Below are 12,179 nucleotides of genomic sequence, written 5' to 3' on the forward strand. Positions count from 1 at the left end.
TTTGGTATTCCATCGCTCATTCGAAGCGACAATGGTTCACATTTTCTTAACAAAGCTGTAACCAAAGTTGGTGAACTCCTGAACATTGATTTGAAACGACATTGTGTATACCACCCCCAGTCCGCAGGACTGGTTGAAAGAACCAATGGTACTGTGAAATCAAGACTTGTGAAAACAATGAGAGAAACAAAAAGACAATGGCCAGATTGTGTTGGTCTCGTTGAAATTGGTATGAGAATTGTACCCGCTGAAGGGAAGACATTGTCTCCATTTGAAATCATATACGGTAGACCTTATACCTTACCTGATCTTGCACCCAAAGGTCAGAGTATAACAGGAGGGTCAATTCCAGCACACATGAGAAGACTGTATGAACAGAGAGAGGTTCGTAAGCACAATGATCTGCCAGTTTGTTCTGACCCACAGACTTTCCAGGTGCAAATTGGAGACTTGGTGTTTCTAAAAGTGCTGCGACGACTCAAGTGGGACAGTGAACGGTGGGACGGTCCTCACGAGGTGGTGGCTGTCAGTCCAACAGCGGTAAAGGTCGACGGCCGGACCGGTTGGATTCATCAATCTCAGTGTAAACTTCGACGACTGCCTCCTGGTCCTGACGGTTCTGGAGCCCCAACCACGTTTCAACAAGACAAAAAGACAGAGTGATAAAGGTCCTCTGCTGAGCCCGGCAGCCCTGTCACTCCGACGAAAGACCACAGCGCCCCATCCTCAATTACACGTGTCAAAAAGACCACAGCGCCCCATCCTCAATTGCACGTGTCAAAAAGACGGACGAGTGAGGAAAGGTTCTTTGCTGAGCCCGGCAGCCTTGCCCTTCACTCCAACGCATCGGACGAGAGTTTATCCGCGGTAAACGCACGCTCTCGAGGGTTCAGAAGAAACCCCAACGAATGGAACGAGAGTTCTTCCGCGGCGAACGCACACTCTCGAGAAGAATGATGAACCAACCACAAAGACTTCTCCGTTCCGGATGGGTGAGAAACTTTGGACAATGTATGATTGTATGTACTATGATTATGGGAACAGTACTAATCTTTTTGTGGGCATTGTACATCTTAGAGTGGGGTCCACCTAATTCTAAGGTAGTAGAACGAAACTTCAATCAAACTAAGAACCTGACTAGAAACAAACGAGATAAGGAATTTGATGACAGTTGTCTTTGCGGAGGGTCGAGCCTTTGTCTAGCCCAATGCAATGAAGGTGTTTACTTAGGGAAGGGACAACCAGGTTATGTCACACAAAAAGACATTAGAGATATTAGTCGGCTACAACAATATACAGGCACCTTTATCAATCTTACACAACTAACTAATGACACGGTTTTGACAATTCCGTTAGCCAACTTCCACACTGAAACATCCAACAAAAAACGAAAGGCTGTACGGTTCAATGAATGGTCAACATATTGGTTCTATCTCATGTCCCAAGAAACCTTGGCTAAGAGAGATGCATGGTGGGGATGGGATAATTATGTAACGACAGAAAGCGGTGATTATTGGCCAAAAGCCAAACGAAATAATGGCGCGAAAAATTGGAAAGATAAAGTGTACATGACGCACAGCAGAATGAATCTGATATTCACTTTTAAAGCCATGACAGAACTCCCAAACAAAGATAAAACAGATTGTAGCGTTTTGACACTATGGGCCTGGTATGCAAATGGTCCAGATCCATTTGTCCTAATAAAAGTATGCTACAGACCAATCTTAGAAACCAAGACACACCTCCTCCCAAAAGCCACAGTAACTGTATCCCGAAAAGGCGACGTTACACCTGCCCAAGGTATTGTAGTTCATACCTATGGAGAAACCATCGAAGAATTGTTGGCAGTTGACACAGGACTCACTACTGATAACAATCTCTACCTTGAGCGTGTTGTAAACATTGCCAGATCCATCAGAAAGGATTGTGCAGTTTGCATGAGACCGAGGGCAGCAGTAACACTGGTTGAGCCGATTGGAAACTCGTCATGCGTGATGAACATGACACAGGGTTTCAAAGTGACAAATTTCTGCATGCCATATGCTCAAAGGTACCCCATAATCGGAGCAACGTCCAGACCCTTCTTGTTCCATCCACCGACAGAGGGCAAATTTATTTGCTACTCCCGAACATCCTGTGGTAATGACGTTTGCAGGGACTATGGGAGGTTGAATGCATCGTTCTGTGATCAAACCGTTAACTTGTCAAAGAATGTCTTGAAACACGTCATTCGATCCCAGTTATGGTGGTGGTGTGGAGGTGGGGTTTTGAGAAACAGATTGGTAGAAGAATGGACAGGTAAATGTGCTTATGTAACAGGAGTACAAGAGACAAAAACTTATGTGTTGGATGATGATGACCAAAGTGTAGACATGAATGTAACTGACGCGAGAGCAAAAAGAAGCATTCTTGATTCACCAGTGGTTCGTAATACACCTGTTTACTTTGATGCCATTGGTCAGCCCCGAAATGTTCCCGACCAAGACAAACTCTTAGACGAAGCAAACGCGGCTGCGTCTCAGCTTCCGATCTTTGGAGGGTTGTTTCCGGTCACCACTTATAAACACACAGAACTCATTAATTACCTGAATCACAAAATCAACACTCTGACTAACTTCACTGAAGTTCTCCAAACACATGTGGCCTCCCAACTGCATGCAACCTCTCTCATGGTTGTACAGAATCGTCAGGCGTTAGATATGATCCTGGCAGAAAAGGGAGGTGTTTGTAAGTACATTGAGAGTACAGGAGAATGCTGTACATATATCCCGCTCCATACGCTTCAAAATGGAACAATTAGCCAGACACTAACTCTGTTAAGAGCCTACCGTAAGAAAACTCAAAGCATGGAAGGTGTGGTCCCCAATCCAGTCTTACAATGGTTAAACGACACGTTCGGTAGCTGGAAAAATGTAATCCTAACTGTTGCCGGTATAGTTGTGTCTATTATCTCATTTTTAATTTTCTTAATAGCATGTGGTGTTCCTTGTTTGCGTATAATGATGGCTAAGATAATGGACGCAGTTAGCGTCAAGGTAGCTGCTCATGTCACTGTAGCCATGGCACAATACGAGTTGGTGCCACTTGAAGACGACTCAGAATGCGAAGTCTAAAATGTATCGATGATATTTCGTTTATTTTGACGCTGTAACTGAAAAGTCTACCAAGGCAGAGGTTATGAGCCGAGTGTTTTACAAATTGGAAATGTCGGGAAATGTTGTATATATATGTAATGGAAATGTTGGCTTCTTGCTGGGAAAGGGTTTCTATCTTCTTTTTGCCCCCAGGAAGGGTTTTTGGGGATAGTTTTCTTCCCATTTCAGCAATCAGTCTTTTAAAACACTGTTTAATATTGATAAACAGGAGGGAAATGTGAAAGAAATATTGCTTTATTACAATATTAATGTGTTTTAAACTGCTTACTACATTATCACAATATTAATATGTTCGCTTCTTTGCCACAAATGCATATGTGTTCGAAATCACTAATTGCCTTAAGCACAATGTGTATGTGTTTTGAAACTCCTCACAAGATATATCCCATCAGGGGTCAGCAAGGGCAAGTGAAAGAGCAGGGAACGAGTTGGGAGACGGAAGGTGAACAGATAACGGTGGGATACTCCTTAACCTTGAGTGTCATCTGTAAGACTGTTGTGAACTGCTGATGCCAATGCTCTGATGTAACCTGCACAATGAATCTTACTGAGGACAAACTAAGTTGGGAGGGGGGATGAGCAGAAGAGAATGCTTTTGATGTAACCTCCACAATATGTTTTACTTGTAACAAACTGAATAAAAAGGGAGGGACGCAAGGCCTTCGTTGGACAGTTGGTGCGAGCTAACTTCCGCGTTGGTTCTGCTGTTCCCTCCGGAGTGAAGAACAATCTCTTGCTGGTGTGAGTCTGACTCTTTTGCTATTGAACTGTTTTGTCTGTGAAACTTTGTGAACAGTTTTTCTGACAGACTCATGTAGTTAAAGAACAATACAGTAAGAGTTTTTAATGAGTCTATGTGAGCTCCGGTTCTCACACTTCTTCAGTTCTCACACAACATTTCTTTATAGTGGAACTTAATAAACTGAGGGGGGATTTCATTATGTTCATATAATGATCCTTTATGGTTAGTGGGAGGAAAATTCTCATTGACTCAAAACTTTCACAGGAACGTTCGGGGCTCCTCGTCGTTTTCCGAGAATCACAACATGGCGTACTTTTCAGTCGCTTTTATGTCTGAAACTAACACGAGTGTTTCACGAGTCATGTCATCTTGACTCTCATCCGCATGATGCCGTCACGTGCTGATCCGTGAAGACGTGATAAACCGCGACATATATATATATATACACGCAAAGCCCTTCCGGCCACAAACATACATTAAGCATGAATGTATGGACACGAGTTTTCCAGCACCGCTGACCCAAATAACACTCTTGCAAGCAACAGCCACGGCCATTGGTCGGTTCCTATTCTGCCCTGTCGTCGTGGAAACAGTGTGGAAGCAGCGTGGAGGGAAATAAAAGGCATTGTTATTTTTACACCTGAGCGAGAGACGAGGGTTATCTCCCTCTGAAAATGTGTAAGGAATGGTTTATAAAAGAGGTGAAATCCATGGTGCACAGGTGTGAGCGTCATCCGTGTGAATGATGGTGAAGCTCTTTGCTTTCAGAGTCGTCGCTATCTTTAAACCAGTCATGAAAACGTATTAATCTCCCTATGGAAGTCGTAAGCTGAGGAGAAGATTTTTCTAAGAGCGTCTCTCTCATCTAATTTCTAATCCTGACTGAGGAAGATTACTTTCCCCTTCTTTGCTGACACATTTGGGATTTACCCACAAGCCCCTGCAGTGTGAATGTGTGGAAACGACTCTAAAAAGTAACTAATAAAGCTATGAAAATATTATGAGTCAGCTGAGGCTTCTCTGCTTCACCGCTGAAGACATGTTGCTGCACTAAGTAGGGACTGACTTATGACTTTATGCTATTTGTATGAAACCTTTTTCAAAGTTACATACTGAGTCATAAGTCTGTAGGAAAGAATGTGACATTCAATGTTCGCTAGTGACCTCTGCTGACCAAATGGTGCAACGTCAACACAGGTGATAGCGTTCCAATCGTTTGAGTTTATTTTTTTTAGTGAGAAAATGAAGTTTATAATTAAAGATTGTGAAGTAAAAAAAAAAAAAGTAATATTTTAAAATATATTTGAATCCATCACAGGTGTAAGCATCTCGGGGTCACAATAGTTTAGGGCCATTAAACCAAACGAAGGGAATAAAAAATAAAGTCTTAATAAAATGGGAAAACGTTGAGAAAAAAGGGTCAGAATAATTAATATGAAAGTAAAATTAAAAATCTTTGTAATTGGGCCATAATTATAAAACAAACCAACTAAAGTGTTATTATTTTAATTTGACCTGCATTCAATATATATTAGATAAGAATATAATTCTATAAAACAAATAATGCATTAATGATATGAAAGTTAACTTAGTAATATTTCTTTCAGTATTTTGTCAATAACTTTAATGACAAGAAATACTTAAGAGAAAGACACATTACAGAAGGGTAAATCCTTAAACAAAGTACTTTATTTAGTGGTATTAGAGTTTCTACCACAAATAATGTATAATATTTTGATCAATTTTATATTCTATTGACCTCATGAATGTCACATAAATGCAGTAAAAGGTTTGCATGTCGCCCAAAATACCCAAATTAGCTGTAATAACATGAATTATCTCCCTGGAATAAAACATATTTAACTGTAACAATGAAATGCATACATTTTTTCGAAACCATGTTCAGCAACATTTGATATTGATTTCAACGAAATATACAGTTTGGCATTTTCACAATTTATTGTGACCCCAAAACTCTTGACAAACAGCGACTAATCCGTTTGTCTCTCCACCAAAAACTTTTTTTACGATGACAATATCACTCACCAGTGAGCAGAGAAACTTTGTGAAACGTTCCCTCCAACTTCCCCATCAGAATGTGGACAAAGCTATCCTTGGACAGGTGGCCGGCCTCTTTGGAACTCTGGTCGTAAACCACAACTTCCTGCTTCCTTCCCAGCTCCACCTGTGATTGAGGCGAGGAAAGAAACAAAGTGTGGCGATGAATATTTTATCGTAGAGCGTTGACAGATACAAGGATGCGGGAAAAACAACGAGAGACACCACATTTGGATCGAGATTTACCAAGAGCGATCGATTCAAAGATATTTAGAGGGCACTGAAAATAGATGGACATTTTAAGGTTTTGCTGGTAAAAAAAAAAGCAGGGGTTATTTAAAGGTTAATGCTAGAAAGGCAAAGCATGAATAAAAGATGAGTGCTGATATTTATGATGCAGGAGCTGCTTATGCAATGGTGAGCCAAGAAAAAAAGAAAAAAGATGAAACACTTGGATGTTGGCGATTACTCGGTTATAAATGATGTGTAACGCGGTTCACTTGAGATGGTGAACACGATTAGGACGAGTTGTCGAGTGCATCCTTCATGCAGCCTGTGTCGCTTTCCCCGTGTTGTCAGGCAGGCTTTTTCGGTCACGTGACCAGGCAGCGCCTACTGCAGCTCTGAATCACTGCATCACTGAATCGCCACTGGTCAGAGATGTACTGAGAGGGAGGAAGGATGAGGAGTGAAGGGAAAGGAAACAAAAAGAAAAGAGCTCAAGGAAGATGGAGGAAAGCAGCAGGAGGTTTTTTTTTTATTTTTATTATTATCTGGACACGTGCCACTTTAAATCTGACAAATAATACCTCCCGGCTTTGAGGCAAATCCGCACTTCATTCATCTTCTAATTCATTCTATACACTGAAAGCTACAATGACAATCAGTGTGTGTGTGTGTGTGTGTGTGTGTGTGTGTGTGTGCTTGTGTGTGTGTGTGTGTGTGTGTGTGTGTGTGTGTGTGTGTGTGTGTGCTTGTGTGTGTGTGTGTGTGTGAGATGAGTGGACTCTTGCTGCCAGGAGGAGAGCCTGATTATATTTCTGCTTACGGAGCAGCTGTAGCAGCAAAGTGCAGGGGTGGACAGGTGATTTACATCGGACAAGGTCGGCTTCGACGTAACGCCGATCTCCAATTCAACGCCGGACCATCTGCTAGGACACGACTTTGTAATGGAAAAGATGGAAGAAGAAAGAGCAACTATTATCATTTAAATCAATTGGCGATTACAGCGTGATCAAGTCTCACCTCTGTCCCTTTTGCTCAGACGGTAACTTTAAAAAAAAAAAACGCCTGATCATTTGGTCGTATAAACCTAATGGGGTCAAGTTTAATATTGATAGTGCAAATCAATAGTGTACACACACACGTATTAGTGCAGAGGCACACAACGTTAATGAGCTTTTGTGAATTGAGGACGCTTAAAAGCTTCACTTTCACATCGACAGTATGAGAGTTTATCAGTGTATTTTATGGTTGAATTTTACTTTTAAAATGTTGTAACTCTCATTTTATTGATTATTTTTAAAGCATCAAACTTGTTTTTTTGATAATTGAATTTAATAGGTAATGTTTAAAGTTTAAATTGGTCTTTTATAATGTTTGATTGGTACCATTGTAGCAACTATTTTTTATATTGAAATAAAAAGGCTGTGGATTCAAAAACTTTTAATTTTTAACATTTATGTCTGAATCATTGGAATGAAAATATAAAACTATGTGTAAAATAAATATTAAAAGTTCATCAATTAAAATATCAATTAAAAAAACAAATGCAACCTTTCCATTCACAAATTATTGTGTTAAATTATTCAACAATGAAAAAAAAACTTAATTACTATCATATTTTCGTTATTCAATTCTTTAAAAAAAAAAAACACAAAATGTATGTTAAAAATTTCAACATTTGAAATGTTAAATTCAAGTATTCAATATTCGAGTGGCACTAATAAACCTACATACACGAGCCCATTCATTATATTCTCTATCAGACGATGTGTATAATTGACTCTAGAAAATGAATGTGGAGCCTGATATGATCGGTGAGTCAGTTTTAGTTGCTCCCATTATGTCAATATGTGACCGATGACATCACTCCCTCGACTGGGCGTGTGTTGTGCTGCAGTGCTGGAGGTCAGTGATCTCCGTCGGTGACAGGGCTGGATGTCAGGCTGCAGCAGTGTCACGGTGCAGGAGTCACATCCGTCTGCAGAGCAGCAGCACAACCACCTCCAGCTTGGAGTCGTGCACACAAGCATACGACGCTGCAGTAAAAGAAGGAATGAAAAGGAGCAAAAAAAAGAACTTGCTCTTATTACAAATACATCGAATTAGGGATCATTTTTTCCTGGTACTGCAATATTTAATATTGGTGAAGATACTCTTCTAGGTGTTTGAAACATGAAATATGGTTTCTGGTCCGTGACAGATGTTATCTCGAGGTGACATCAAAATGAATTAAGGAACCGTAACGTACGTCTGCAACCACCGCTGTTGCTCTAGTTCCACAAAAGTAAAAATAAAAACCACACAACCTTCCTGCACAGTCAGAATAAGTCAAAACCCTTTGACTTGAGTATATGGTGCCGCACTAATGAGTAAAAACGGAAAGAATTTCCATTTTTGAATTACTATTAAAAAAAGAAATAAAACGATTTGGTTTTGTTTTCATTATTTTTTAATAATTATAAAAATATTTATTTAAATGTTAATTATCATTATTTATATGATGATACAAAGCGCTTAAACAATCAAAACAATATTCAATAAAGTATATGTGTACATTTTTTTCTTTATATTTAAAACTATATCATGATGGGTGTCTTGATCATCGTAGTTTAAAAAAAACAAACATTTGCCATATTTATGTTTTGCCCTTTTAAAGATTGATGTTGAAAATCATATAGTAAAATGTATAAAAAAAGTTAAACAACATATAACCTATAAGCAGACCTTGTTAAATCATATATTACTTTGAATCAACCACAATATATTTTATGGACAAAATCCAAATCCTAAAACCTTTTTAAAACATTAGCTCAGCAAAGTTTCATGCCGTTACAAAATCTCGCTGACAAGCTTTGACCTCCTTCTGGGCGGATGATTTGTTGCTCTCCGACGGACACACAGTGGGGGACGTACGTCTTTTACTACTGTAAGACCTCATAGCGATGGCGTCACTGACTGGCATGGACAGCTGTTGCTCCCACGCATGTCGGTTGGGATTAATGTATGTTTGTATTTGGATCTATGCTTGTCCTGTTAAGTCAGTACAGCTATAAGAGCAGCATGGGGGGGGGGGGGGGCTCGGCAACACCTTTAGGTTCTTTAGACACGATTCATTTTTCTCTCCAACTTCAGTGTTTCACACTTTTTTTAAACCTTAAGAGTCATCGTCAAACAGCTTGAGGTTAAAAACAAACAAGCTCATGCCATGAACTCACGAACACAAACACGACATATCCGGCTCTTTTGGAAATACCAGTAAAAAGTCTCATTGTCTCTCGGACAAGAAAATATGAATGAAGAATTAAAGTTCCCAGAGTTTGGCCCCTGGGGAGGTGAGGAACAAATACATCAGTGAGTGACTCATTGACAGTAAGTCTGCCACTACTGTGTGTCTCAAATGATGGCACTCTCGACGGTGAAGGATACTGTTACGAAAACAGAGGTGGTTTCCACAAATCGTTCAGTTGCTTCCTGTTTGAGACGCACTGTTGACTGACGGTTATCGTGGGGTCTGGGAATTATTGATGGAAATTCCCAGTTCCGCAATTAAAAGCAAATCAAAAAGTAGTATGGAAGTGGAAGCAAACAAGTAGGACCAAACCCAAGAAGTATATTGTAGAAGTATAAGAAGTATATAGTAATAATGAATGATAGTATTTTAGTTTTTGATTTATTTATTTTTCTCGAGCATTGAATTGTCTTTTTAAATAATTCAACTGATTTTAGTTCTATATTAAAAAAGGGTTGAATTTTTTTTATTAATTCTGATTATTCTTTTGACTGATTTATTATTGTTATTATCATTCCAAGAATTCAAAATTAAATGTTCTAACTTCAATATTCGTTTAAAAATAAAAACGTTGGTATAATAGTTCCACCAGACAATAGCCGATCACGCGATGCGTAGATGATGTCACTATATATTCAATGAAAACAAAAACTATATATTTAATTAGAAAAACAAAACAAAACCTTTAATAAAAAAATGATAGACTTTATTCTTTAAAAACATGGATGCTGTCAGAAAAATTTCACTAAAACTGTAATGTTAAAACATTTTAAATGTACAAATCAATCTTTAATTTAACTAATATCATAATAATGATATATTTATTCTTTCATTCAAGTGTTAGAGAACCCCTAATAGTAAGTCTGAGCTTTAGTTGGTTACCCTTAGTGGGGTCAGTGATCCTTAATCTGTTGTTGTTTTCACTCCATTTGTATTTTTACATTCTCAACGCATCTTCCCAAGTCAGTGTGCAGGAAGTCAAGAAACCTCTGGTCCATCTGTCAAGTCTGTATGCGTCGCCTGTCGTCATGACAGTAGCAGGGATTAACCACTTAAGCCAAGACACCAGCAGCCGTCTGCTAAACCAACCTGTCAGGAAGCACTCCCAGCTTCTCCTGTATTACTCTTGTCAGGAGAGTCCATGCTGAGTTCTGGAAAGCATTTGTGTTGATGTTGAACACGGAAGAACATTTCTTGTTGGGGGGTGGGAGGAAGGTGGGCCGTTGCAGGGATCATAGATGCTGGTTCAGCTCAGTCAAATGAAGCAGCCTTCGTGAAAGAGCTCAGTGCTTTAGGGGGGAGGGGGGGGGGGGGGCAGGCTATTAGTGGTGAATGGGATGTAAGGCAGGAGGTAGTAGCCCGTCATGAATACCCTCAGTGCTGCTTTCCCGCTTCCTGCATTCACTTCCCTTAACAAAGATCCACAATGGTTCTTAGCTGTCTTGGCTGGCTTAGATCGCTCCTAGCCACGCTTGGAGCCGTGAAGAGAGTAGAGTGGATGGTGTGTGTGTGTGTGTGTGTGTGTGTGTGTAGCCGGCTTTAACGCAACACAGCCTATTGAGCACGTGCCTCTCGTATAGCTCTGCCAGTAGACGTACAAAGGGATGATGTCATGCCTAGCCAATGACAAAAGAGGGTAGGACCAGCAGGCCCTCCTCTCTCGCCCGATCGTTCCAGTCTTATCCAGACTAGCATTAATCACAAGCTTGATCCTCTTTGACTTGGGGGAGGTTTGGGTGGTATACCTCAGTTATGGCCCACCTCCAGACAGTGATGGTAAGATGAAAGAGAAGAAATCAGATTGGATGGTAAGAGGCTTGAAATGCCCAATAACTTCCAGATAAAAAAAATTAAAAAAACTACTGATGAAAAAACTACTTTGAGATTTGAATTTTAAAAATCCAATGAAGAGTTGGTATAACTATAACGTTAATTATATTTTAAGGCAGGCATGTCAAACTGAATCTGGCTTTCTGAGCTAAAGAAAATGTATATTTACCTAAAAGTTAGTCGGATTTTCATTTTTGAGGGTCAATTTTTCTTCATTATCTATTACTACCATTCTTACATTTATTGTTGACGTCCATCATCTCGTTCCCTGATGTTACCTTAAACACTTAAGCATCTTTTTTGGTCATTATATCAACATAGACATCAATCAACTACCCGGCAGGCCACATCAAACAACTAGACCAGCCTGAATTGGCCCCAGGGCCATGAGTTTGACAGTTAAACCCATTAGGAAACCAAGTTGCAACTTACAAATGCGTCAATCTCCAAAAAATGTATGGTTGAAAATAGGTTTTAGTTGGAAGGGAAACTTTAGGGCTTTACTTGGAGTGTAACTCGTAAAAATCTCAGGATGTGGAGTGAGTCATGCAGGTGGAACGTACCGGAGAATATTGTGTGTTGAAAGATTATTATCAAGTTAATAGTGGTGTGTTTCAAATGATTGGGGGGGGGGGGGTTAAGGCAGAATAATTGACTGCCAGAGGCTTTGCCATAAAGGTGAATAAAAACTAACAGGTTGAGTCATGCCAATATAAAATTTAAGTAGACCTGTAGGCTACAATGACTTTAACAGGAGAGCATGCATTGTTTTATTTGGCAATGTCAATCCAACTGGTGCAGCAAGATCAATAATTCTAGTCCTCATATGGTGGATTTGTCTTGGGCCGAATTGTGTGCTACAAATGCAATGTGAGACATA

The 12,179-nt window shown here is 39.8% G+C and overlaps 1 protein-coding gene and 1 long non-coding RNA gene across 3 annotated transcripts in view; one reads left to right on the plus strand and one right to left on the minus strand.

The window, feature by feature from the left end:
- The window catches only part of dusp8a (dual specificity phosphatase 8a), a 53,741-nt gene that overhangs the window by 33,800 nt on the left and 7,762 nt on the right, over window positions 1-12,179 (minus strand). For both annotated transcript variants that reach the window (XM_087796854.1, XM_087796855.1), the window contains exon 3: window positions 5,944-6,082. In XM_087796854.1, the coding sequence (XP_087652980.1) occupies window positions 5,944-6,082 (139 nt within the window). The remainder of the gene's footprint in view (window positions 1-5,943; window positions 6,083-12,179) is intronic.
- On the plus strand, window positions 303-3,884 carry LOC148073627 (uncharacterized). The gene is made up of 2 exons (XR_015712099.1): window positions 303-384; window positions 436-3,884. It is a non-coding gene; the product is annotated as an uncharacterized LOC148073627 (long non-coding RNA).

The sequence above is a fragment of the Callionymus lyra genome, chromosome 8 (assembly GCF_982586985.1).
Source record: "Callionymus lyra chromosome 8, fCalLyr1.hap1.1, whole genome shotgun sequence".
Classification (NCBI taxonomy): Eukaryota; Metazoa; Chordata; class Actinopteri; order Syngnathiformes; family Callionymidae; genus Callionymus; species Callionymus lyra.